The 26,476-nt window shown below is 44.7% G+C and overlaps 1 protein-coding gene across 1 annotated transcript in view; it reads right to left on the reverse strand.

Annotated features, from left to right (window-relative positions):
• Positions 1-26,476, reverse strand: part of STAB2 (stabilin 2) — a 1,783,079-nt gene that overhangs the window by 992,026 nt on the left and 764,577 nt on the right. The window contains exons 34-35 of the mRNA XM_069629923.1: positions 25,295-25,426; positions 14,599-14,727 (exon numbers count right to left, since the gene is read on the reverse strand). Coding sequence (XP_069486024.1) covers positions 14,599-14,727; positions 25,295-25,426 — 261 coding nt within the window. The remainder of the gene's footprint in view (positions 1-14,598; positions 14,728-25,294; positions 25,427-26,476) is intronic.

Raw genomic sequence — 26,476 nt, forward strand, 5'->3', positions numbered from 1 at the left:
TTAAGAAAGACTCAGGGCCTTTCTGCTGGAACACTTCAGCTAACAACAGTTTCAAGCAACTCAAGAGTCTGTTCTGTTCAGCTCACATCTTACGACAACTGGATCAGGCTCGGCCTTTCATCATTGAATCAGACGCCTCCACTGCTGCTATCGGGGGGAACAGCCTTGCTACAAGAGTTTGAGGGTAGGGAACATCCTATAGCCTACCTTTCTCGGTCTCTCACAGCGAGTCAGCGCAACTACTCTGTCTTGGAGAAAGAACTCCTTGCGATGAAACTAGCTTGCGAAGAGTGGCTTCACTTTCTGCAAGGCGGTCATCACCCCTTCCTCATCAGGACTGATCACAAGAACCTTCGGGTCTTACAGTCCATGGAGTGTGTCAACTCTCTACAAGCCAGGTGGGCGTATTTTTTTGCATGGTACGACGTCTAGATAACTTACTCCCAGGTACGCAGAACACGTTGCCAGATGCCCTTTCCCGTAGAGGGTCCATAGACATCGAGACCGATCATCCCACGGAACGGTTGTTTCCCAAGGACAAGGTTCTGGCCCACGTCAATACCTTCCTATAACAAGTCAAGGATGTGATGGTGTCTGAGCGTCCTTCGCTTTCTAAGCAGTCAACAGTCTGGTATGACGAGAAGGAAGGGCTGTTATTCAGGAACAACCGTCTGTACATTCCTACTGGACGCCAAAACACAAGTGTAACAGGGGATACCAGGAATATCTGAATACTGTGACCTGGCCTGGATAGAGCATAGAAAAGATTAACATTGAAGGTCAGAGTACTGTTGAGTTTATGTGGTGAGTCCCAGTGCAATACACCTGTCTACATAAACATCATAGCTTCACAATGCAAGAAACATCTATGAAAAAACGTGTCTTTCAAAAAACCAAATCCTGAGATGAAACAAATTGAATTCAACCCAGTAGACACTCAATCACAATTCAATATTTTTTATTAACATGTATAGAACATATCCTTGTAAAAAACTGATCTCATAATTATAAAAACATACATCAATGTAAGTGTCAATAAATTCATTAATCAATCCATCTAATTCATAATTGGACTGATAAGATACATCATTCCCATCTAAAACCACAACAAACCACACTTCAACCATACCACATTCATACTCAAACAATCCATCAAATCACTCAATTATAACAAATATTTCATCACTAAAAACAAACATACTAAAACACAACTAAACAATTTCTAGTCCATTATTAATATGAACTGTGAGTTTAACACAGCTAAGCCAGTCTCTTGTTTATATGTTCTGATCTGTCTCAAGCTGATATCAATTAAAACTGTTTACAAATAACAGTACACTCCCCAACCCATTCCTACTGGACCCCTTCACAGGAAGATCATATGATGGTGTCATGACAGTAAGGTGGCAGGGCACAGGGGACAATCCGGCATGACAGATCTTGTAGGTCGCTCCTTTTTCTGGCCCGACCTTAGGCACGACATTGAGGATTACGTACGGTCTTGTCCCATCTGTGCCATAAGTAAGTACTCACCAGGAAAACGGTGGGACCTTTGGAGCAAGATCCTGTTCCGTCTCGCCCATGGAGTCACGTCTCCACCGACTTCATAGTGGACCTCCCAAAATCCAGGTCCTGTACTTGCATAATGGTCACCATTGACTCTCTTACGAAGACGGCCCATTTTTTGCCCCTTCCAGGGTTAGCTAGCGCTGCAGAGATGGCTGAGATCTTCGTTCGAGACATATTACGCCTACATGGCCTACAAGACAAGATTACATCTGACAGAGGTAGCCAGTACACCCAAAAATTCTGGAAGGCTCTTTTCAACTAACTTCGAATGGAGAGCGCATTGTCCTCAAGATTTCACCCCTAGACCAATGGGCAAACTGAGCGACTCAATACCACATTGGAGCAATACCTTAGATGTTACAGTAACCAACAACATGATGATTGGGTACTCCTGTTGCCCACAGCAGAGTTTACGTACAACTCCAAGCATACTGCCATTGGTCAGTCTCCATTCTATTTTACTTACGGTCTCCACCCATGTTCCATGTTTCCTGTTCATACCAAACCCACCAACCTGCCTGCCATAGAAAACACACTGACGAAGATCGCGGAAGCCCAAAGGACGGCCAAACTCAGCTTCGAAGCCAGTATGCAGACGTACAAAAGACAAGCAAACAAACACAGCAGGAAGGGGCCTGACTGGTCGGTCGGCTCTGAAGTGTGGCTCTCGACCAAATTCCTACCCCGCCGGGTTCATTCTTCCAAACTGTCTCCCCTATACTTGGGTCCTTTCCCCATCTTGGCTAGGATAAACCCCTGTGGCATACAAACTCAAACTACCCCCTAGCCTTAGTCGCATTCACCCTGCCTTTAACTCTTCTCTCTTGAAGTCCTTTGTTCCTGATGCTTCTCGCAACTCTCGCTCTGACTTTAAAAATCTACAAGGGGGTTCTAAGGTTGAGTACGAGGTGTCTCGCATCCGTGACTCACGATACCACCAGGGACGAATAGAGTACCTTATCAGCTGGAAGGGTTACCCGAGGACAGAGGACTCCAGGGAACCGGCTTCCTTTCCTTTGTGCATGCTCCCTTATTGCGTTCCAGATGTCAAAGGGCCCATCCGGGTAAACCTGCATTCCCTGGAACTAAAAGGGGGCATACCGACATGAGCCCGGGCGAGTCACTTCCCACTCCTGACACTATATGTGAGGAACTGATAGTGGCAACAGTTGTCATGCTCCCAGGCTATTGGCGCTTGTGGCACCAGTGGCGTATGCATCGCCATTGATTGCTCCTTCACGTTTCGCTACGCTGGGAAGTAGCAGTCTAGTTTCCATTTGTCATGGCCGCTGCTGGGAGGTACTTATTCTAGGTAGTCCCAGCGGCCGGCGCGTTGCAACTAGTAGGTCTTTCACCTTTCTCGCTTAACACGCTTTGTGTACTTCTGCTTTTTGTTCCGCACCGGAACACCCTCTCAAGTCCTCTTCTTTCTGGCGCTGCCGGTCTTCTGCCTTCTTAGTGGGTCTCGCTTCCCGCGGCTCTCCCTTCTCTTACCTTCCTCCTTCTTCCGCTCTGGGTCCTTCGTTCTCTCCTCTTCCTATCTTTCTGTTTCCTGTCTTGACCGGCTCCTCTATTAGCTGGGTGCTCTTGTTGTTTCTCCGCCCGTTGCTGCCCTCGGGTGGCTCCTCTGCTGCGTCTCCAGCCACTTTCTCTGTGACTGCTTCTCCGGTCACGCCCCCTTGTCTGCTGCCATTTCGGTCTGTTTTCGTCTGCTCACACAGGACCCGTGCAGGGCACATTCTGCTAGTCTGCCTGGTCTTCCATTTGGACGCTCACCTTTGTATCCGGCATATCCTACCCGGACACTCTTCATGTTGAAGTCTATTTGTCATACTGCCATCCTGGATTCTACACTTCAACTACTCCAACTGGGTTTTTTCTGCTTTTCCAGCTTTTTCCCCGCCTCAAGCCTGCTCCGGGTTAGTGACAACAGGGCAACAGGCGGCCACTGTGGCTTCTTCCCGAGGCAGGTTTGTTCCTCTCAAAAAAGAAAAGGACTACCTTTCGTGATGACGTCTGGTCCAGGATAGCTCTGAGCCAAGTAACTCAGGTGAGGCGGAAGAGGACAGCCATGGGTCGGGGGAGGATAAGCAGGTTTTTGACAATAGTAAATACAGACACAAGTGATCACAGTTCAAGGGTGTTTATTAAACGTATGAAGGTTGGTAAAATGTCTAATCTAAACCTAAATCTAAGATGGGAGCAACCGTCAAGCATCAACTAAAAATAAGGCAGCTCTAGTGGTGAACGGTCAAAATAAAAAGGGCATATACTACGAAACCTATTGCCAAACCTTACAACTAATACTATAAGGGTTTGGGATAGTACTCAAGAAAAGAAATAAGTGTTCACAAATAATATGTCAGGATGCGGTAGCCTGGCACTCCCTTCCCCACGTTTTGAGCACGAGGTAACATGGGATCCTGGAGCACAACACACTATAGAGCTTCTCTAGCATGAGGCGACGGTTCGACTTGCAGCTCTCAGGACCGTCGATGGCCAAGTCTTGTTTCTCTTGAAAGTCTCTTGTTTTCAAGGCCGTGACATAAAGGTTCATTCAACAAAATGACAGTTTGTTTCCTGGTTTCACTTAGTGTGAGGATTCTTCACCCCTGGGTCCCCCTCTTCTGGGCGCTGACCCGTCTTTACTTTCAGCCTCCCTCCAACGGGTTCACTATGGCTTCAATGAACCTTTGGGTGATAGCTTCACCTTGGGATCTCCATTGTTCGGGCTCGGCCCTTCTCAAGTTTCAATGTCTTTTTAAACATTTCCAGTGGACATCCCTCAGCCGGGTTCCCTTTTGTCAACACATTGTTTCATGGTACTTTAGACTTTGCCCCATCTCGTCAGCATCCCTCTTCCGTATTCACTCTTGCCAACTTCATATTCACATTCAATGTCTATGGTATTCACTTTCCTTGCTTTCTTATGTGGCAGGATTCACTAAATTTGCTTTCTTTATAGTTCTTAGGTCAAAGGCTTTCGGCTGTATGGGGATTTTGCTTGACCTCCTGTATCACCACTTTTACCTATCTTGGCGGCTCTACTACAGCCTTCTGGTAACTGCAGTTTCATTCAGATGGGGATCAATCAAAATCTATCGAGTTAGCACCCACATGGTGCTGGTTCCCTCTGCAGCTGGTCTCCCCTCAACACTTTTACAGTTCTTTGCACTTAGTTCAACTTGCCACTTTGCGTCTTTCATTCACCTCAGCCCTGCATTTTATCGGATCTTCCCTCGAGTCACTGGTTGTGAAGAACCGCTTGCCTTTCCTCGTAACTGGAGTCAAGACCGATACCAGGGAAGCAGGATTCTCCCTCGCTCACTCTTATCAGCGTCAACATGTTCTGTGTACCGTTGACATCTGCTGCAGGAGACTTGGGCTATTATCCTCGGTCTTACGATTCCCTCTGCAGAGGTTTTGCGGGTCTGCTTCAAAAAGGGCAAGGTCCTGTCTCTCCTTGTCAGCCTCTCGATATTCGCCGCCTTTCTCCTCCTCTTAAAACTGCTGGGTCTGGGTAGCTGTCTCGTCGTGCAGTCTGCCTTGATCATACTGTGCTCTCTTGCTCTAGCTTTTATCCCTGTGGGAAGGGAAGTCAGGTGTGTGTGATTCTAAAGGAGTTGAAAGAAAGGAGATACCAGTTCTCACCTGTCGGTGTCCCTCTCCATGAGGACCCTCCATCCAGGTGATCCTCCCGCACTGGTCCACCCCCAGGAACAGGATCCAATAGCGAAGGCCGTGTCCTGGCCACATGGATGACAGATCCCCAGGGACTGGCTAGGGAGACACCTTCACGTTTCTCACAGGTTCACATTTTCCACAACAATATCTTCTCGGGTGTGTTGCTCTTCACCCAGGATCCCCCTCTTCCAGGCCCAGACCCATTTTCTACAAATAGTCCCCCTCAGGCTCAGACCAATTTCAGTGTACAGACAATCGAAAATTTCAAATGTACACAGGATTCAACTTAACCCGCTGCAGTACCACTTCGATTTCACAGTTCAATAATTTTTACACGCTCAGGGGCGTACTAAACAGAGACCTTCGAGTGAGCACTGACGTGGCACTGGACCACTCTGTATCTGGAACCTATTTCGGTTTCATAAAGTTCAATCGTATACAAGTTCTTTTTCTTCATACAATGTTGCCACTTGTAACCTTGAGTATAACACAGTCCGGTCTGCTATCAGTTTCTCAGACTCACTGGCTGAGCTGAACTCGCTGGCATTGCTTTCCTGTCGGAGTCAAGGACAGTACCACAGTGGCAATCGCTTCTCCCCACCTTGGCTATCAATGCGGGAGGGCCCTGTGTACCTTTGACACACACTACACCATTCGGCAGCTGCAATTTCCAGTCTTATGTTTCTTTTAATTGCAGCTTCTTGAAAGACGCAAAGGTACTTCCCTCCTTGTCATCCTCTCCGGTCTCGCTGTCTTTCTTCTCTGTTAAACTGCCATCTCGGAATTGCTGCTTCCTCGTGCGTTGTGCCTTTCTCAGAGTGTGCTTTCGTGCTCCGCCTTCAGGTTTCTCACAGGTCCCTTGACCAGGACGTACATTAATTCATAGGCAGACAGGGTTTAGCTGGGGTGCCTAGACCCAAGGCCTCGAATAGCCTTGTGACAGTCCTTCTGTACTATGCATTATGGTGACCATACGGTACTGTACATATCCGGATCGGGAGAGGTGTCTAACCTGCTTGCATCATGCAATTCATCAGCCATAGCAATCAAATCTACCCAGCCCATAGGATCAAAACCAAAAGGCACTTGGTAAATCGTCGAAAAACACTGATCTAGATTAAGGGAGAAAGGAACGTTCAATGGTCGGCACCAATGTCGACGTCGATGAAGTTGTTCCTACGAGGCCTATCAGCGCTAGTGCCTCCGGTCAATTCAACGCTAGAGCTGGTTTCCTGTTCATCATGGTCGAGCACAAGGGTGTAGGACCAGACATGGGCACCTTGGCGCCAGAACCTCTGGGCGCAACTGGTGCCGTATTCGCCTGTAGCGTCAAGAGTGGAGTTGTACCTGCCGTGGCTTTCTGGAAAATCTGGAGAATTTGCACCTAGTACGTCTCCCACTCTTCCCTCGCCGCACCCAGGTCGACCACATCTTACCTCGTTTTTCTGACGATTCAGAGTTGTGTCTGCACTGTTTTTTTTTCTTGTGGATTGATGAGGACAATGAATGGGTGTGTGAATGATTCTTTGTCTTCTTGTAGCGGCTTTCCTCTTTTTCGGGCATGCAGCCTTCAGTGTCTTGGCCTGAAGACCTGACAGTCGAACGCAAAAGGTATTTTGATGGAGGCCACCCGAGTGCCAATTTTTTCCCATTGCACCCTAAGGGATTTGGGGTTCATTTTTTGGCAGGAACAGCACTCAATTTCATGGTCTTTCCCCAGACACCATACGCAGACGACATGCGGGTACGTGATTAACATTTTTGAGTTGCAGTCATGGCAGCATTTGAATACCGAAGCCTTACGGCCTGACATATCGATGAATGTTGAATTGATCATTTCTCTCACAAAAAACGTTTCAAAGAGCAGCATGCTGAGCATGCAGTAAAAAGGAACTGAGGTACGGGTCGTAGTGACGTAATATATATACAGCTGACGTCATGTCTGGAGTCGAGGAGGGACACAGTCGAATACACCCCCCGTCGAAAACATTTCCAAGCAGCTGATGCTAGAGGGACATCTATCTGATGAGAAATCTGCAGGAGAATACAATCTATTAAAACTCTGCCAAAGTATGTAAAGAAAAGATATTGTAACATAAAATCCAGTATCATCTGTCATATTTGTCATATCAGAAAAAGCGTATTCTTAAGTTTCTTAATACTAGATGAATTAGGCTGTTGATATATATTTATTACTAAACCTTGCAAACAGTTTGAAGTAGGAACCCCTCATTTCACCGTAATCGGAATGGGATTTTTACCCCAAAAGGGTTCCATAAAGGGTTTAGAAAGCCAGTGGTTGGAAGTACCCACAAGCAATCCTCCCTTCGGTCTACCTAGTGACCCCTGCTGGGTTGCATTATACAGAGAAACCATCGCACCACAAGTTATTTCTCAACCTGGATTCCTGGACCATACAAATATCATGCGATACCAATTGAACTCTAACAGTCATGTTATTGAAAATGTGTGTATGGCCTCTTGATTTCCATGGTAAGATCTAAAAGGTGTTTTGGGAAATACTAGAGGCATGATTTTGCATCCCTAGTAGGTACTAGTGGAAGTCACCCCCAATCTTTCTCTATCCTTTCTTTTATCCATATCACATAACGCACAGGTAATCTATACAGGCAGTGGCGACCCTGCATTCTTATACTCTGTATGTGATTTTGGTAAAACGTGCTCCATAACTGGAAAGAAATCAATACCCATAGCCCGAAGACTGTTTAGATTTTCAAGTAACATGTGGATTGAAAGGACTGCTTTGAACTCGATCCTAGCCACCTGCAAAACTAAAAAGTCTTTCAATGACACCAAAGATAAATCCACGATTCAAACAAACGTAGCTTAGGCACAGCTTTAAATATTGAGAGAATACATTATCTGTTGAAAGGGCCTTAATTATCTACAAAAATGTCTTCCATGTACCCTACCAAAATATTGGCGTGACAATGGATTTTTCTCTATATAAAGTACAGCATATTGTGCATTACCTGCACTCATGTCCTGATGAAGGCCTTGGTATTGGTCTGTCTGTCTCCCTTTGTTCCCCCCTACCGCCTCATCGCGCCTTGAAACACTTGTGTATAGGCGCTTTACAAATGCCATATCATATTGAATAGGTCAAAATACTGGCAACTGTTTTTCTTCAATAGTTGTAGGTTTGAGCTTGTTAACAAGGCTGAAAGCGATCATCATAAATGATGCTATCCATTACTGAATGATTAAACATGATGTCACAATCTATTTTTTTAGATTTGTATTGCATTCGTTATACCCCCAAACCCGGAGGTATCACAGCATAGGTTACAGAAAGTTAACTTGTCTGATTAGAGGCTATTTGCACACATTACAAGCAGTGTAAGCAGTGGGTTAGTTACAGTACAGGTATTTGCATTTAAGGTACAGATGGGTTGTACCACAGACAAAAGAGTTCATATTTACAATGTAAGCAGTCTTATAATCAAAACATAATGGAAGAACAGCAGTTAGAATGATTGAAGAGCCACGTTTTGATGAGACTCTTAAAGCGCTGGTGGGAGGGCTTGTTTCTAATATGGGCAGGGAGGGACTTCCAGATCTTAGGTGCTGCTACTGGGAAGCTGGCCCCCTCCCCCGCCATGGAGCTCTTCAATCTTGGGACAAATAAATGAGTGCTGGAGTCTGATCTGAGGGCTCTAGTGGAATATTTTTGGGAGATATAGTTTTTGAGGTATCAGGGGGTAATCTTGGTGATGCATTTGTGGGTGACGCAAAGTGTTTTGAAATCGATTCTGGCTTGGATGGGTAACCAGTGTACTTCCCTCCTGATATGAGATATATGGTTGTTTCTTTTTAAGCCAAAGGCTGCTCGTAAAGCTTTGTTTTGTAGCAGCTGTAGTTTGGCCAGATTCGTGCTTGTGGTTCCTAGAAGGAGAATGTTGCAGTAATCTAATGTCGATAATATAAGGGCTCGAGCTAAGGTGAGGCAGTTTTGTGGGGTCAGAAATTGGCGACTGAGTGCGATGAGTTTTGCCGTGTAAGCAGTAGAGGATGAGAGGGCATTGACATGTTTGGTCATCGTGAGGTTTGAGTATAGGTCTATACCCAAAGTTTTGACCTGCTTGAGAATTGGGATGGGTGTTCCATCAAAGGTAATGGTAGAGTAATCGGCGAGGAGATTTTTTATTCTAGAAGGGGAACCTACGAAGAGGATCTCAGTTTTTTCATCGTTAAGACACAAACTGTTGGTAGCAATCCAGTTTTGGATAATGGCATAAATCTTGTTAATGGTGGCTGTGTCTTGCTCATGGTTTCCCTTGATAGGAATGAGGATCTTGGTGTCATCCATGAAGTTCATGTATATGTCTCCCATGGCATCCAGGGCTAAGAAAAGGAGTTTTGTATATGCATTATACAAAGTGGGTGAAAGGCAAGAGCCTTGAGGGATCCCTAGGGGTACAGGTATCAGATCAGCAGCCTCCTTAACGATGGATACTCTTGAGGTGCATTCCGCTAAGAAGGATTTCACCCAGAGGGTAGCTTCTGTGGAAAAGTTAAAGTTCTCTGATAACACATTGCATAACTTGTTATGGTCCACCAGGTCAAATGCTGCAGAAAGGTCGAGTAGGAGGAGGATGCACAGATTCCCAGAGTCTCTTATGGAATCCATCTGGATTTTACGGTCTAATAAGGCCGTTTCTGTGCTGTGGTTGGGCCGGAAGCCAGATTGTCTGGCTCCTAGCAGATGGTTGCTTTCTAGATAGTTTTGAACTTGAGAGTAGGCTATTTATCATTATTTTTAGCAGAAAGGGCACTGTGGTTATGGGACGGTAGGTGGTGGGTATTGCAGGGTCCAGAGAAGGTTTTTTGAGGAGTGGGGTAACCCATGCTTCTTTGATACTGGCAGGGACAGAGTTGGTGATAAAGGAGGCATTAATGAAGTTGGCGATGATGGGTGTAAGCGTGGGCACACAGAATTTGACTAGATGCGCTGGGAAGGTATCACCTTTACAATTGGACGGTTTTAATGTGGAAATGGCATTCAGACCATCGAGAATTTGAACTGTGTGGTTATTTGTTCTATGTCTGTGTCAGGTGCTAGTGGCGGTATGCTTTTGCTGGCCAATAGGGTTCTTTTGGTTAGAATTTTGTTTTGGAGTCTGAGGATTTTGGAGGCTGGTGCGTTCTGGTGGTAGTGCACCAGGCTTTGCTAGAGTTAATGGGGATGGTGGATGGGATGGGGCTTCCAATTCTTTGAGTATGGAAAATAGTTCTTTGGAGTTGGAGGAGGCATTATTTATGCGGGTATTTAGAGAGTTAGCTTTGTGGGCTATGGCAGCTGATTTGTAGGTTTTATTGGCTGTCAGAAATTAATTGAAATGAAAATGAAATGATATTTTATTTATATCGCGCTCGGCCGAAGCGGTGGACGGGGCCTTTTTGCGTAGGTGCTCCAGTGCTCTTTTATTGCGCCGGAGTACCGTCAGCTCATCATTGAACCAAAAGTTAGTTTGTTTAGCAGTACGTGGTGTTTTGGTCATAAGTGGGGCCTCTGCATCAATGGTAGACTTGAGGCAGTTGCGGTAGATGGAGGCAATGCTTGCGGGGTTGGTGTTTGAGGGTAGAATACAAAATACAAAAATACAAAAATACAGATGAGTCTTGAGGGATTCCGTAAGAGAGGGGAATGAGACTATCCACTGTTAGATTTCAGGTATTCCTCAGTGCAATGGAGCTGGGTGTAGGAGGAGGTACGCCCCGAGTACTTGGTGTCATTATATTTAAATGTATTAAATAGTCTCCAACCAAGTGATTTTCGTGATGGATTCACTTGATAGGCTGATGTCTAACATCAGGATCCAATCCAGTATTCTTCCCCTGGAATGAGTAGGTGAATTGACATGTTGGGTAAAGTGCATTTCATGTAGGGCCGAGTACAATTCACTGGCTTTGAGGTGCAGTTTGTCGTTATAACCCAGGTTAATGTCATGGAAGATCATACATTTAGTATTAGGTTTGAGGTGGGGGGTGATGAGGAGCGGGATATCTGATTCTGGGTGGTTGACGATATTAGGAGCTCTGTATGATGAGAAAGCTTGTTGTGGTTTTGGGATCAGTAGTAATTTTGAGTAGGAGGAGTTTGTATCCATCTACAGGGTCAAGTGGGCAGGGTCTGAACTGTAGAGGGGGTTGTGGCTGTAAAAGCTACAATAGAAAACAATAGTTTATTGTGTCTTGATGGTCAGCCCTAAGTATCGTGTAGTCTGGGGGGATGGACAAGGCTAGCAGGGGTCCAGATGCTTGGTGTAGCCAAGTTTCAGTGACAACTAGGAAGTCTAGTGACCAACAGCAAGGAGTAGGTTGTGTGTGTCAATAGCGTGAGCTCTTAGAGATCACACATTAAGGAGGGCACCTTTAAGACTGGGAGTGGCTCTAGACGGGGAGAGGATAGAGTTGTGGTGGAGGTGATGTGGGGAGTGTGCAACTTGGGCTGTGTGCTAGCAATGTTATATAGGGTAGTGGTCCCTTCAGTGGTCTGCTTCATGAGTTGAGTGGCTTTTGGGGCCTCTGCTCTAATGTGTGCTATGTAGACTAGAGTTGTACCCGAGGGGGTAGTGCAGGCTGGTTTGAGTGGTGAGCCTTGTTAACCTTGTCGCACCTAGGATGGGACGTGAAGCGGTGAGTGGGGTTATCGGCAGTCTAGAGTTGAGGCGTTTAAGGCACACTGCTCCAATGCAGGGAGAGGTGGACCCGAATGAAGTGGCGGGGTGGGTGCAGATGGTGTTCCTAGGGGGTCTGGAAATAGGTTTATGGTCTAATGTTAGTCTGGGCTGGTTTGAAGTGGCAATGTGGGGCCACGTTGCTGAAAGAGGGAAAGGAGATGCTTTGGGTAGGAAGGGTGTTGGGCAAGGGATAGGGTAGTGTCGGTGGCACAAATGTTTGTCAAGGCCATTGCCTACTGGGATGTAGGTGCCTGCTGTGTAGGGTGGTAGGCCGGTCATATTGTAGTCAGTGTTAATTCTGGGGGCGGTCCGCTACTATGTAGTTCCCTACAGGTAGTATAGATGACTGAGCTAAGTCAAAGGATGTTGACCTTGAGTAGAGTTAACAGTGGCTCTCTGGGTGTCCTATACTCTAAGTATGCTAACAACCTTCAGAAGGATGCAATATAGTCTAGGTTACCCATGGCAAACAGGGTACTGGACTAATGAAGGTACTCCTGAAAGTGCAGAAATAGCAGAAATATTGTGAGTAATGGTAGGCAGGGTAAGGCAGTGTTATGGGTGCTCTGTAGTGCGCTGGGTATGGTTTGGGAGCAGCCTGTGCTGGGTTAGCAAGACGTACTGGAGATAGCCTGGGTAAGTCTTAGAGATAGCGATCAGGTACCAAGTGATTGAATTAGCAACAACGGAGCAAACGCAGGGACAAAATCGTATTAGCGAGCAAAGATTCACTTACATAACGTTCCAATGGCAAAGATGATGCTTCATGATATCTGCTCGCTAGCAAGATATACAATACTACTGACTCAATGTGCAAAGTAGTATTAGCACGCAAGGATGAACACAAATAGCATTACCAGTGTGCTTCATGATTTGGGTTAAGTAGCAATGAATACCCTGTAGATACAGTGGTGCAGTTACACAAGGCGAGCATAGCGTGACATGATTTGAAATCTTGACATCAAACAATGGGGCAAATGCAGCTTATCAATGTCGAGCAAGGGTGCAAACATGTGCACATGGCAAACATGATTCGCATTAACAGCGGTGTGCAAGGGACTTCATAGTCAGTGATCTGCCACGGCACATACACAGTGAGGCAGTAGCGCAGTCACACGTGGTAAGCAGAGGTCTCTCGTGCAGGCCACGTGAGTGCTGTGTTTATGAGCGACTGTTCGATAGGGGAAAGAGGGATAGGCGGGAGTTTAGCTTGTGGACTCTGATTGACTGTTCAGAGATGGTAGGGATTTGCTGGGTTATGAGAGGCGTTGCGTAGAGTTTGACGGATAACGCACGTTATATGGGTGGGGTGCAAATATGTTGGTGCACAAGGTCTTATCGGACTGCCTTGAATGATGCTCGCAGGGCTTGGTCGGAGTGGCATAGCTCACCAGTGCTGCTCCGGGCTGCACCGGGCTCTGACAGGCTCGGACAGGAGCCTTAGTTGTGTGGCCTTTGTTGGGGGGCCGGCTTTCGCCAGCCGGCGCACTCTGATTGGCTGAAATGCAGGGGGCAGCCAATCCGCTTATGGTAGCCAGATTGGCAAGAAGAGAGGAGCGAGAAAAAAAAATGTGGCGGCCATCTTGGATGCCGTTAACCCTCGAGGTTAACTTGTGAATATTTGGGCTGTCTGAAGAAGTTGGGCTCAATCAGCTGAGCGGTGAGGTTAATCAGTTGTAGAACAATAAGGCAATCGAGCTACAGGCTCTGCGTGTAATAATGGATGGAATCCAATGTTGCAGCTGGTATTTCTAATGAGGCCGACAGGCTAACCTCATTTCCGATTCATCAATTGGAGAATGTGTGGGCACTGCTCCTGCAGCGCGCATCGGAGAGCGGGGCTCCTGCACCAGATTTCGCAGCTTCTGATGGTTGTGAGGCTCCAAACCTAGGTCCTTGTGTAAATCCAGTTCTATTTTATGACATGTCATGCACTAAGTGTACTAAACATTATACAAAAAATGTGCTGACCTTTTTGTTCCTTCACATACATTGGGATGAAGCTCATTTTGTAATAAGCACATAATGCATCATAAATAGCATCAATAAGCTGCAGGTCTGTATGTTGTGATGACTGAAAAACATAGAAAGATTCCCACAAAGCAACAAACTGAAAGATGATATTAAGTAAGAAAATCGATTTGAAATGATTAACACATTTCATGCCAACTTCAAATTAGTATATGGAAAAAAGATTGGGGCGTCAGCCATTCCTCTTTAAATGGACCTATTGGAACACGTTGTAAGAAACGGTGGGTTTCAGCGGAATAAACAAAAGAATGAACTAGTCCCATTAGTGTTTGACTAGGTACATTATCAGTGCAACACGAGATAGTCACAGACTATTCGTTGGCACTGTAGAAGTATGGTCAAGTTTCCGGGATCATACATGAAGATGGTGGACGGAAGAACTAACATGTATAAATGGCACAGGCATACCCAGCAGTACACATTATCAATGAATTCATTTCACACTAAAATTGGGACAGCTTTTGTCTGAGACAGATAGATGCTGTTCTGACAAATGGCATGTGATATGAAGATACATGGATACAAATGAGAAGTAAAAATATGATATGCAGTAATGCAAGAAAAAAATAAAAACTGAAGGTACACCCAGGGTAAGGGGCAGGTAACTTACTGTTACAGTTGTCGTTTCATTGGTGTCACATCTGTTCTTTTGCATTCCAATGACTTTTGTTAAGCCGTGAATTACTCCGATGTTGGTTGCTACATTGGTATAGTTTATAGGAGCATCATTCACATAGAGCTGTAAAGAAAACATACAACATTTAATTTGGATACCTGCACGATTCTTCACATTGAAAGAAAGACTAGCCTGAGACAGAACACACTGTGAAGGATGTGGGCTTTAGTATCATGACATTGGGTAATAAAACCTATCATTACAGCATTTAGAAGCAGACGATTTAGGCTGTAAACTCTCAATGTTGAATGGTCTCGTATATTGGTCCAAAATATTTTGCAAGTTCAATCAAAATGACCGTTGTTGGAAGTGTGAATGGGAGGTCGGTAGCACTTTACATATGTTCCGGTTGTGTGGAAACGTCAGGCAGTTTTGGGTAGATGTTTCCCAGTGTATAGACATTGTGTTGGCATTTCCCTTTCCACACACACTCTTGCTATGTGTATTGGGGTTCTTCCCAGTTGATCTAAACTGGCAAATTGGTAAACATTTTATGGGTTTATAGAGCTCTTGTAGTGGCCAAAAAGCATATTTTGAGAACCTGGAAGAGTGATCTTAAACTCACTGTTGATGAATGGCTAGATAGCCTTTCGATTCTCTTCAGTAGAGAAAAGGTATATTTCCAATTTAAAAAACAAAATGGAAAATATGAAGATATATTGAAGGAGTTTAATGAATTATATGGCTAACTCACTTTCTCCCCCCTCTCTACTTTTGTTTTGTTTTGTTCTTCCTTATTTCCTTCACTCCTTTCTACCCTTTTAGATAAGTTTTATTTTTTTTAGAGAGTGCCTGGGTTGATTGCATGATGCTTTCATTGTGCTTTCTTTTTTAACATGACTGTATACTGTGTATAGTTTTCTGCTGTTTATGTTATAATAAAATAAATAAAAAATATGGAAAAACAAGAAAAGAAGGAATCCTGTATCAAATCAATCATGAAAAACCTGATGGAAAAAGTTAGTAACCAGTAACCGTATTTCTACAGACTGATCTCTTTTTCTCTTTTAGTGTCACATGATGTGCATAGTCAACCATCTCGGGGTTGGTATGGAGTAATGCAGCTTGTTTTGAACTTTATGTTAATAATAACTGGCTGTTAATCACAGTTCTCTTTCCAGTCAACACTCTCCTCTGATCTTTGTTTAAACTTGAGTGTCTATGGGTTATTCTACATGGAAAGTCAAGTGTGCGTATTAGGTACACAGATCTAACGAATAAAGGCTCTTGTATACTATAAACATGTCACACACTTAAGGAACATTTACATTTTGCATTTTCACATTTAAGGCATTGCCATCTTGCAAACTTTGCACATTTAAATGGCAAAAACATTTCACATCTAAGTCCTACATTTAAGGATAGCTCCATTGTTTCCCTGCCCCTTCACAGCGGGGAGGTTGAGTACATGTCACTCTAAAACAGTTCAGTCTGAAGAAATACTATCACTAAATGGGCAGATAGCTCACTTGTAAAGCCTGTCCTCTGACAAAGAGGCAGCTTACTATTGGCAAGTTTGAATCTCGTTGTGTCATAGGTCAACTCTTCAACTACCATTAAAATGGATAAATAGCTTTATTCAGAGTAATTCCATAAAACCATCACATTACATTAAAAATGACAATAATACATTATAAAACAGGCACCCAATTCATACATAATAAATACCTATTCACAGTCCATGATCTTAGATTCAAGGAGAGTTAATATTAGAAAATAGATCACCAACATGTACATACGACCCACAGTTAAAACATCTAGTCTACATGTTCATACTGAAACTAAATAAGCAGATAATGCTTCGATTGCATCTGATTTTATTGAATCCCGTCAGAGATCTAATGCGCCTTTTACAACAATGGCTTTATACTTTGAATGCCAATGAAAAAGCTTTTGTCTTCTCATGTGGGCTTATGAAGCACCCCAAAATAGACAAGGCATCTGATCTTCATTAGAGTATTGAAACAATGGGCAAGATGATGTATACCGTGGATTCCATTTTTCAGTAAACTTTGCAAGTGGTAAAATACCTAAATGCAATTTCAAGGTTTGTCTCTGGAAAATAATACACAGTAATTAAATAACATTCTATACAGAAGTCATGTTTCGCCATCATGTGGTCATCAAATAAAGGATATCCAGATCCTCTATTAAGCATATCCATTGGTTCTATGTGATGTTAGCAAATTAAATTACAGAGAATGATTTTACAATGAAACCTTTACAACGAAAAAATATCTAATTCTTTTATTTTTATTTGGGCCCCCCAAGCCCATAGTTTCCCTATACTTTTAAACCCATCCCAACCCACTGCCCACCCGTTTTAACCCATTTCCCCACCCCCATATATATTTTTTAAAAGAAAGTCGATTTTTTTTTATTATTATTGTTTCGTTATTAAAGTCATTTTCTGTTCTTTATTCGTTAAAATCACTGGATCCTATATATATTATTACCCATTGCTGATATGAATCCTGCACCCACTGACTATGGGCATGCTGTGTAGTTCCCGGATTATCCCTTAAGATCCCTCCAACCTATTGCATGTAACATTAGTCAAACGTGTCTAACCCACTGCCATAATTAACCTTTTGCCAAATGCAACACCCCTAACATTGCCTTTTTATGTTTTGTTATGATGATTTATACTGCGCATCGCTGCCATTTGCACATGGCTCTGTAAGAACAGTGGGTGGGTGTAAAGACTGGAGGGGGGTGTCTGTACTCCCGCTCTCTATATGGCAGAGTAGAAGCACAGAGCACCCCATCCAAGATCCTCTATGTGGTAGAATGGACGAGCAACCAAGGTTAAGCTCTCAGGAGGTGATGCGGGCTGGTTCTTAAGTACAGTGAGTCCCCAAACCCCCACAAAGGAATGTCCACACACAATGTTATGTGCTAACACAGTTCTTTATATAAAATAAGGTTCAAGATATATACATCAATTAATAACACACTTTGTACTCTGGCAATTCTAATATGGCAAATATATACAATGTTTATGTGGTACCACACTTAGCTATTGACTCCTTTAAAATGCATCAACTGCTGACAGTTATAATGGCATACAAATCATACAGCAATGTGTAACAGCATAGATCATAGGAAGGAAGACAAGTTGGGTTAAACAATGACAGAATGGTTCTCTTGCTACTAAAACACAGTTCTGAGTGAGGCTCCCCCCACCTGGGCAACGTTTAATAAAGAGTATTAATAAGCCCCGTCCATTAATGTTTAAAGAGTCTTGTTTTCTGGTTAAAATATGCAACTACCCCAATGTACCTGAGTTAGAAGAGTTTCTTCGACGGTTCGTCGACTGATCCCTCGAGAACGGACTCCCTTTAAAGCAGGAGCCAGAGGGCGTTTAAATTCCTCGAAGAAATGTTAACACTTGCGTCGAAACTGCAGCTTCGACCTTCGCAGTGCTCTTTGACGATCAGTCTTGGAAGTCATGTGAAGATGAGCCATGCGGGCCACCTCAGTGCAAAGAGTTTGGTGCCGCAAAGAAGACTGGGTGATGAACGTAAACCCAGTAGCGGGCGTCGGGATAACTTCGCCAATCGGGACTCAACCACGGGCTGGACATTGGATCTTCATTCCGTTGGCATCTTTGTTGGCTTCAGGTGGCGAGATACCCACTGGTGGACTCTCCACGTTCGTCGATGACCTTGTCTTTCTCCGGCAGGACAAAACCATTGACGGTGATAGCAAGGGAGCCCTTTGTTCAAGGTTCTTAGGCAAAGTGGAGTGGTGTGGCTCCGGTCGTCGAGCAACATAGCGTCCAGTTGTCCCCGCTTCTGGGCAACAGGCCTCAACTGGCTTCCAGCGGTTACGGAAATCCTCCGAACCCTGGTCGATAGCAATGGACTTCGATGGCTTTGATGTCCGAGTGCTTTATTTCAAGATTCTCGGTGAACCCCTTCTCTGGTCGACAGCCTTTCGGGACTGGTTTCCAGGGTACCTCAATGAAGTTCAACTTCTGCACCATGTTCCCTCATAGTTCGGGGAGAGGTCTCCTAGTCAGGTAGTCTCTTGGATCAGTCCTCGACAGACTCAACAGCTTTTAGATAGGGTCAAATGAAAGCAGCAGCAATTCCTCTTCTTCCAGCTGGGCTTCAAGGATAGGCAGCTTCAAGTTCCAACTTCAGCTTCTGAACAAATTGGGAAGTGAGAGGTCCCCGGATATACACATCTGTCCCTCATTCACTTTGGCTGAGCCAGGCTCAGTCAGTCAATCACACAGAAGGGCATTCATGCAGGCAGGCACCCAATCAGGTTCACAGGCTATTCACTTCCACCCAGACACCCATAACAAGGAGTGCGGCTTGGGGTAAGCACCCTGCCTTTCAGCACACCACACTGCATTCATGTCAGTTACAGGTAGGGCTGTCTCATTCATTGCGTCACACACACAGAAACCAGACACCCATAACATACAATGCATATTGGTCACACACCCTATTCACCTAGGTCCCACCCCAAGGGTGTACCCACAACATACAGTCACTGGGAAGGCTCCAGCCAGTCAGGCCTGGACTTCCCCACAATACCATATATGGTTCTTCCATCCAACAGCCAGTCAGTGGAAGGGACAGAGTCAGGGTTTCTCAGGCCTTTGGGAAAACAAGGTAACACACATTAGAAACCAAAAGGCCCAAGGGGCCACCTTGCCTTCTATCAGGAATCCACTGATTCCTATGGCAGGGCCTGGGTATCCCAAAATGGAGGATACTCAGAGCACCTGTCACATTCAGTATGGAGCTGCCACCAGCCCATATCCTGCTCTGTGGGCCACACACAGGTGTCCAAAAACATACACTATGGGTACAGGGTTGTACCCCCATCGATGGGTGCAATAAGGTTATCACAAGGGTCTCTGTTCACCACAACCAAAAAGAGGAAGTACTGCACTGCCAGGTGTCCCAACTGGACTCCTGTGCAGAAAACATCACAGAACGCACATGATAAGGGAGTACAGGACAAGGACATGAAGGCCCTGTCTATCCCATGCATTTCCAGCATCACTGTGGGGTTGGTTGGGGTTGGTAATGGAAGAGGGATAGTGTTAGGACAGTTTCTCTGAAGTCCAACTAAGGGCTTAGTAAAACCATACAACTGAGAGAGTACAAAACTCTATTTTTAGTATAAGGCTGTACCACCTGAGTATGGGGTAGCGTAGACAGAGCAGCCAGGCTTATCCTAGGATGGAGGGCTGTAGGAAGTTACAAAGAACTTGTAGTAAACCAAGGGTTCAACAGAAACACTTACAACCAGAAGTATTATAAATAAAAAGGTTTATAATAAATACAGTTAGGCCAAGTTAAGTCTTGGGGTACATACTCATGGAGTCACAGGTGCGTGTAATAAACTTAGATCTACTTTTCAGAATGGCAGAACTCATTCAAGTTAAGTAAGAACTTTTGCAACTGCTTACTCTCAGAGGGCAGTTACCAACCAACTCTTTCACAAGTAACTTTTTAACAATTATTAAACTTTTCAAGGCAGAATGCTTTTCTTATCCAGTCCTTCCCCAGTCTATTGCATGAGTTCTCTCAAAGGCAGAAACATATAACCCATCCATAGTGGTCTAGGAGTCAGCTCTAGGCAGGGTAGATAGGGTTCAGTTGCAAGGAAAGTCAGAGTTCCTGAGAAAGTCTCTTCAAACAAGTAAGTATTTCACTTTAGAGTTAGTTCAAAGGTTCCAGGGACTTTGGTGAAGACACCATAGGAGGATTCTAGCAGGGGGCCTGGGTGAACTGGATGAGAGGACTCCCAATCACATGAAACACCCCAAACCTATACAGAAATCACACAGACTTCAGTAAAAACCCCAGCCAACAAAGTAGCTCAGCACAGAAGAAGAGTTTGCAGCAGTGAGACTTCCGGACCTGCAGACAAACTTCTGGTCGATGAATTCCTTGTCATGTAGACTAAAGACAGGGCACTGGAAGGGATTTTGCAGCAGGGATTTTTAACGTTTGTGGACATCATGCAGTTTTTTATTTTGACGGTGAATGGAATCATATGGTGATCGCTCCATATGATTGCCACTGGTGGGGCAGTGGTCAAGAGTCCATCTCTGCAGAAGATTGCGTCTAAGGTTGGTCTAGCACTGTGGGTGGGACTGTTCACTATTTGTTTGAAGTGGTGGGTCTGCAGTAGAGCGCTGAGAGAGTTTGCTGTGGTTTCATTTTCTCTTTCGAACCAGATGTTGAAGTCCCCCAGAACAATTACGTTGTCATGGTAAGTGGAGAGGTTGGCAATGTCGTCAGTGAGATTCGTGGCAAAGTTGGTGTTATAGGATGACCGTCTGCACTGCAGATCAGGAGAAACAGTAGGCTGGATTGGTCATTGAGTTTGATGTGATGAGGAGTGAATTGCAATGTTTTATGTCAGTTGAGAGGAGTGGTGTGGAGCAGATGCGGTTTTTGTAAGCTATTCATGGGCGATTGTTTTGTAATTGTTCAATAGCAATGTTTCTGTGAGGAAGAGTGCGTCAGTGCCACCTTCCTTTAGGAGTTCGTAACTTTCTGTTTTGTGCTTAGCCATGGATCTCACGTTGAGTAGAATGCAGTGTAGAGTGTGCGTTTTTCCTTGTTCTTTATTGCCTACCATTTTGCACGTCTCGTTTGGGGTGGTGCCTGTCAGATTTTCGGTTCTCTCTTGGGTGAGGCCGTTATTTGTTATAGGATGACCGTCTGCACTGCAGATCAGGAGAAACAGTAGGCTGGATTGGTCATTGAGTTTGATGTGATGAGGAGTGAATTGCAATGTTTTATGTCAGTTGAGAGGAGTGGTGTGGAGCAGATGCGGTTTTTGTAAGCTATTCATGGGCGATTGTTTTGTAATTGTTCAATAGCAATGTTTCTGTGAGGAAGAGTGCGTCAGTGCCACCTTCCTTTAGGAGTTCGTAACTTTCTGTTTTGTGCTTAGCCATGGATCTCACGTTGAGTAGAATGCAGTGTAGAGTGTGCGTTTTTCCTTGTTCTTTATTGCCTACCATTTTGCACGTCTCGTTTGGGGTGGTGCCTGTCAGATTTTCGGTTCTCTCTTGGGTGAGGCCGTTATTTGCTGGTTGTGCTGGTTTATATGAAATCTACTGTGGTGTCAACCATATTCAGAGCCATAAAAGAACTGGTTTTATCTTTGCCATAGACTCTATACATATATGGGCGAGTTCCATGTCCATGCATACATTCGAGCCCCTTTTTTCGGCAGAGAGAAAGACGTTTTCTATCAAAAAAGGTTTTCCTCACTTATAGGAGGTTTAATGCACCTGATTGACCCACATCCCAGCACCATAGAGTACTGCATGGGCGGCCCGGGCCCTGTACACCAACATACTCGGTTCAATGGCACGGCTGCCGTAATGTTTTGCGGCAGCCAGTGTTCCCCTTGCTAGTCTAGTCTGCAATCCTTTACTACTGAAGTGAAAACCTAAGTGATAAAGGGTCTCTACACTGTCTATGTGTTCTCTCAAGTAAGTGATATGTATCTACTTTGTCTTAGGATGATGGCAAATCATGATTTTAGTTTTGCCACTGTTAATTGAGAGACCATTTTCCTCACAAATAGTTGCACATATTGAGAAGGCTTTCCTGAATCCCACTGGAGGTCTAGAGATTATAGCAGCATGATTGGCATACAATAGAAGTGGTAGCTTCTCTGCATCCAGGTTAGGGGCATCGACGGAACAAGTAATACGTTTTATGATTTAATCATTCATAAACAATGAAAAAAAGATTGGTGAAAGCACACATCCTTGTCATACTCTTTGAATGACCTGAAAGGTTACTGTATTTCCCCAGTTTGGGCCCCATCTGACTTATGCAGTATTACTTTGATACAAGGTGACAATAGCTCTTAATATCTCCAATGGAAATTAAGTTATTTCAAAGTTGACCATCATTTCCTATGGTTAATACAATCAAACGCTGATTTTAAGTCCACACAAATAATTTACAGAAAATCACCATTCAAAATCACAAGTCTGAATGTCTGATGGTCCCCGCGCCTTTCTGTTAGAATGGATTTCTAAACTCTTCTCTGGTGAACAGTGTTTAGGAGGTCACCCTTGTTAGTGAAACAGGGAACACTTCTGCAAAGTTAGCCAGGACAATTCAAGGTAGCTTGGAGAGCAGTCTCAGGAGTAGTGGGGGTGATCTGAGGTTTTGGATGAGCATACATTGTAGGACGACAAGAATTACCCGTAGATAGTATTATATCAAATATATACAATGTATTAGGCCCAGAACAAACACAAGTGAATAATGGAAACAGTAATATCACTACTTAAGACAGAAGCTATGTAAAACATATGTACAGTCCCTTTTCGGTCAATGCAGTAAAGTGTGGTTTCCTGCCAAATCCTGTCAGGAGGGAAAGCAGACAAACTTTAATACATTGGACAACTCCAGAGGTGAATAACCCTAAAGTATTAAGTACAGCCCTACGAAGATTAGAGCCTTGTGCTCAGTGTCAAGTTTGTGCCTAAAAAGCACTTGTTGATGCGTAAAGCTACAAAGTACAATATTCAATGGAAAGGAAAAGTTAGAGGAAAGATTCTGGTGTGCGGAAATTCGATTCCAAGAGTCAGGGGGAGTATCTGCTGCAGAGAACAAAGCTTTCCCGTGCTTTGGGAAGCAGGAGCCAGCCAAGCCAAGGCAAGGACCACAAGGGATCTTTTGTGCGTAAAAACGGGTTGGATAACCTAAGGGCCAGTGGTATGATTACTCACCGCCCTTAGCTCACTCCGGGTCCAAACTTGGCAGGCTTGGAGATGGTCGCCTGGAGTATAAAATCCCCTCCTTGGTTAAGCTTCAAAGTGCACGGGCGCTGCAGGTGCAGATGCAAGTCCGGTTTTCAACTGGAACTGGTCTCTCGTCACGAGTGCAGGTCAAAGAAAGCGCCAAAGCAGCTGGTCTCAGGGCCCCAAAGAAAGGCGGGAAAGTCACTAGAAGCGACTGTCACTGTCACGCAGTGATGCATCAGCACCCAAGTCTCATGGTCTGAGGCACACTCCTCTCTCGCGGCTCTAAGCAGCTGGGTCAACCAGATTTGGCAGGGAGATGCTTTGCAGTGCGAACTAGGATTTCCCCAAAGCTTGAGACAAAACTTGAGGCAGCAACGTTCCAATGCAGGTTCCAAGGTACAAGCTGGTCAGGCCACTGGACGGCCCAGAGACACTTCCGTGAAGGCTCATTTGCAGGGCAACAAGGAGGCATTGAGAGTGAATGGTCCCACAACTCCAAGGGGTTGAAGCACCTTTGCTGGTCTTCGGAGATCAAGCGCAAGTAGGGCTCTACCGGGACAACAATGGGCTCAGGGTGCCAAACCTTCTCTGCACGGTTCCAGATAGTCCTTGGGTCTGCTTCACTTATCTGGATACTTGTATAGATCGATACAGACCTACGAGTGATCTACGGGTCTGCACTCAGGCCCCCTCCTCATATCCCAAAGTCCAGTGAGTGCTCACACCCAGCTTGCAATGAGTAGATCTGCCCCATTCATGCATGTCAGCAGTGGTCCAATCAGGGACCCCTGCGGCTCTCATTTCTTGTGCACACCAGACATCCTGGCACCAGTAGTGTTGATTGGGACCCGGCAGTCCCTGCCCGCTTCCTGGATACCTACACACGTGACCTGCATTAGCCCCCAAAAAGCGGCGACATTCGTGGGTGAATGCATACCCAAATAAGGACTCCCCAGGTCACAAAGAACAGGAGGAAGGCCAACGACAGACAAAATGGCCAAAGGAGAAGACAAAGGACCTCGTGGCATGGCCATGACGGACACCAGCCACAGTCATGAGCCAAACGCGGTAAGTGCGGTATGGCTTAGTAAAGAAATGTAAAAATACACAAAAAGGCTTCTGCTGCCACCAGTCTACTCCTAGGCACGTTGTCCAGTTACCAAACAATCCTTAGTGGATGACTAGGGCCTGAAAGCGCAAGGACCCAGTGCGCGGTACAGTAATGTACTTTACGCACTGAAATACAGTTACCAAAAGTGGCAACCAAGTCATAAGACTGAGAGAAACCACGTTTCTCAGTTCTGACTGGACTGCCTGAAGGACAAGTCAGTTTTCCCCATAACGATGAGCGAAAGCCCAATGGAGTGCAGCCGAAGGCTGTGCTTCACTGGCAGAAAGTCAGAACAGGAGGCTGAAACAAAAGCAAAACGTTTAGAGGGTCCACAAATAGCAGTAAGTGAAATGTTACCTAACACTTTCTAAAAGCTGCTTGGGCATGGTTTCATAGGTTACTTTCTTCTAACCATGTATTTATTCGTTCAGAAAGGACCTTACAAAAGACCTTATACAAATAATAAATTAAAGAAATAGGTTTACAACTCCCAGCCTTATCCTGGGCTACTTATTTTAAAATTAGGATTATTATAGCCTGACCCAAGAGCTTGGGATCACATGTTTGGAATTGATGCAATTAAGTAGATTTGTTAATATAGGTACCCAAATCTCTGTTTAAAAAAAAAACAAAAAAAAGTTAATTAAAAGGCCATCTGGCTGCCCCAACATATCCTCAGCAGACTGTACAATGTATGTAAAATAGGAAACCCCCTGGACTCAGGGGTCTGCAGAATAGATCAGGCTGCTGGCTGTTGTTTTCAGTACCTGGCCGCCGTGTACAGTGAACATCACTTGGTAAGAAACTCCCAGCATGGTTTCTCGGTGCATGCCAATGTGCAGATCATTCTTATAAAGCTGCTCCCCGAGCACAATGTGGTATCGGACCAGGTCCTCATCCTGCAGTAAGAGGAGAAAATCACATGATATGTCAGCATGGCATTGACAACTGGCGTTTATGAGTTAATCACACTTGGATTCAGGAACTCACAGATCATGTCAGTGTGACACTGTTAAATAGAGCAAAGCAACAGGGAAGGAAAGTGTATTTTACATGAGCCCCCATGTACCAGATCATATGTCAGCCCTTCTCTATACAGAAAATGGAGTTTGCAGTCAACTACTGCTCTTCAGGGATCTGAAAGCTATACAAATGGCTCTTCTATAGTGGGATTTAGTAGAAACTCAACAAACAATAGAGAAAAACCTCAAAATATCTCAACCAATGAATTTATTATCCTAAAACTTCACATCTAACACCATTTTATGATTTCCAGCAAATGTGAGAAAGGAAGCAAAAGTGACAGATGATACATGGATCTGGGAAGAGGGGCAATACCCAACCTGGTCTCCAAGGATGGCTAGATCGCCTGCAGCCACCGATTGCCCTGCAACATCAACTGTGGATGATTAAGCATCTAAGTCATAGAGGCCGTTGGCAGGAGATTCAGTGGTGCAGGGGAGCCTCCGCCATTTACAGTCCCACAAAATAGCCAAGGTGTTTGTACGTAGTGTGATAGTACAGAAGTAAGGCTCGGACACAATGGTGGCATGTATTTGGGCAGAAACCTTTATTATTCAAGGATGGGTTGGAAAAATGCCTCTCCATCCATAAAACTAGGAGGGGTTGCCCTGCCTCAAAGAAAACTAAGGAAGTTGTCAGAATGTCCAAAACTATAAAGTACGTCACTATGGTGTCTCAAAAAGCCACTTCTGCCCTTAACACTAATAACTTAAACCAACTCTGCAAGGAGGATCTCTTCTCAAAGTAAAGTCTTCTTTGTAGATCCAACCAACAGAAAAGTTCCCAGTCTATAGGCTAATCACAGCGGGTGAAAATAAAGTAATGTTCACAAATGTAGGACTCGAAGACTAGGGTTGTAATCCTTTCCCCTAGACTCCTTCTTGTACAGCCTTCTCTCCTTCTGGGCCTCTCCGGCCTGTATTTTC

The sequence above is a fragment of the Ambystoma mexicanum genome, chromosome 12 (assembly GCF_040938575.1).
Source record: "Ambystoma mexicanum isolate Mex_15411 chromosome 12, UKY_AmexF1_1, whole genome shotgun sequence".
In the NCBI taxonomy this organism is placed as follows: Eukaryota; Metazoa; Chordata; class Amphibia; order Caudata; family Ambystomatidae; genus Ambystoma; species Ambystoma mexicanum.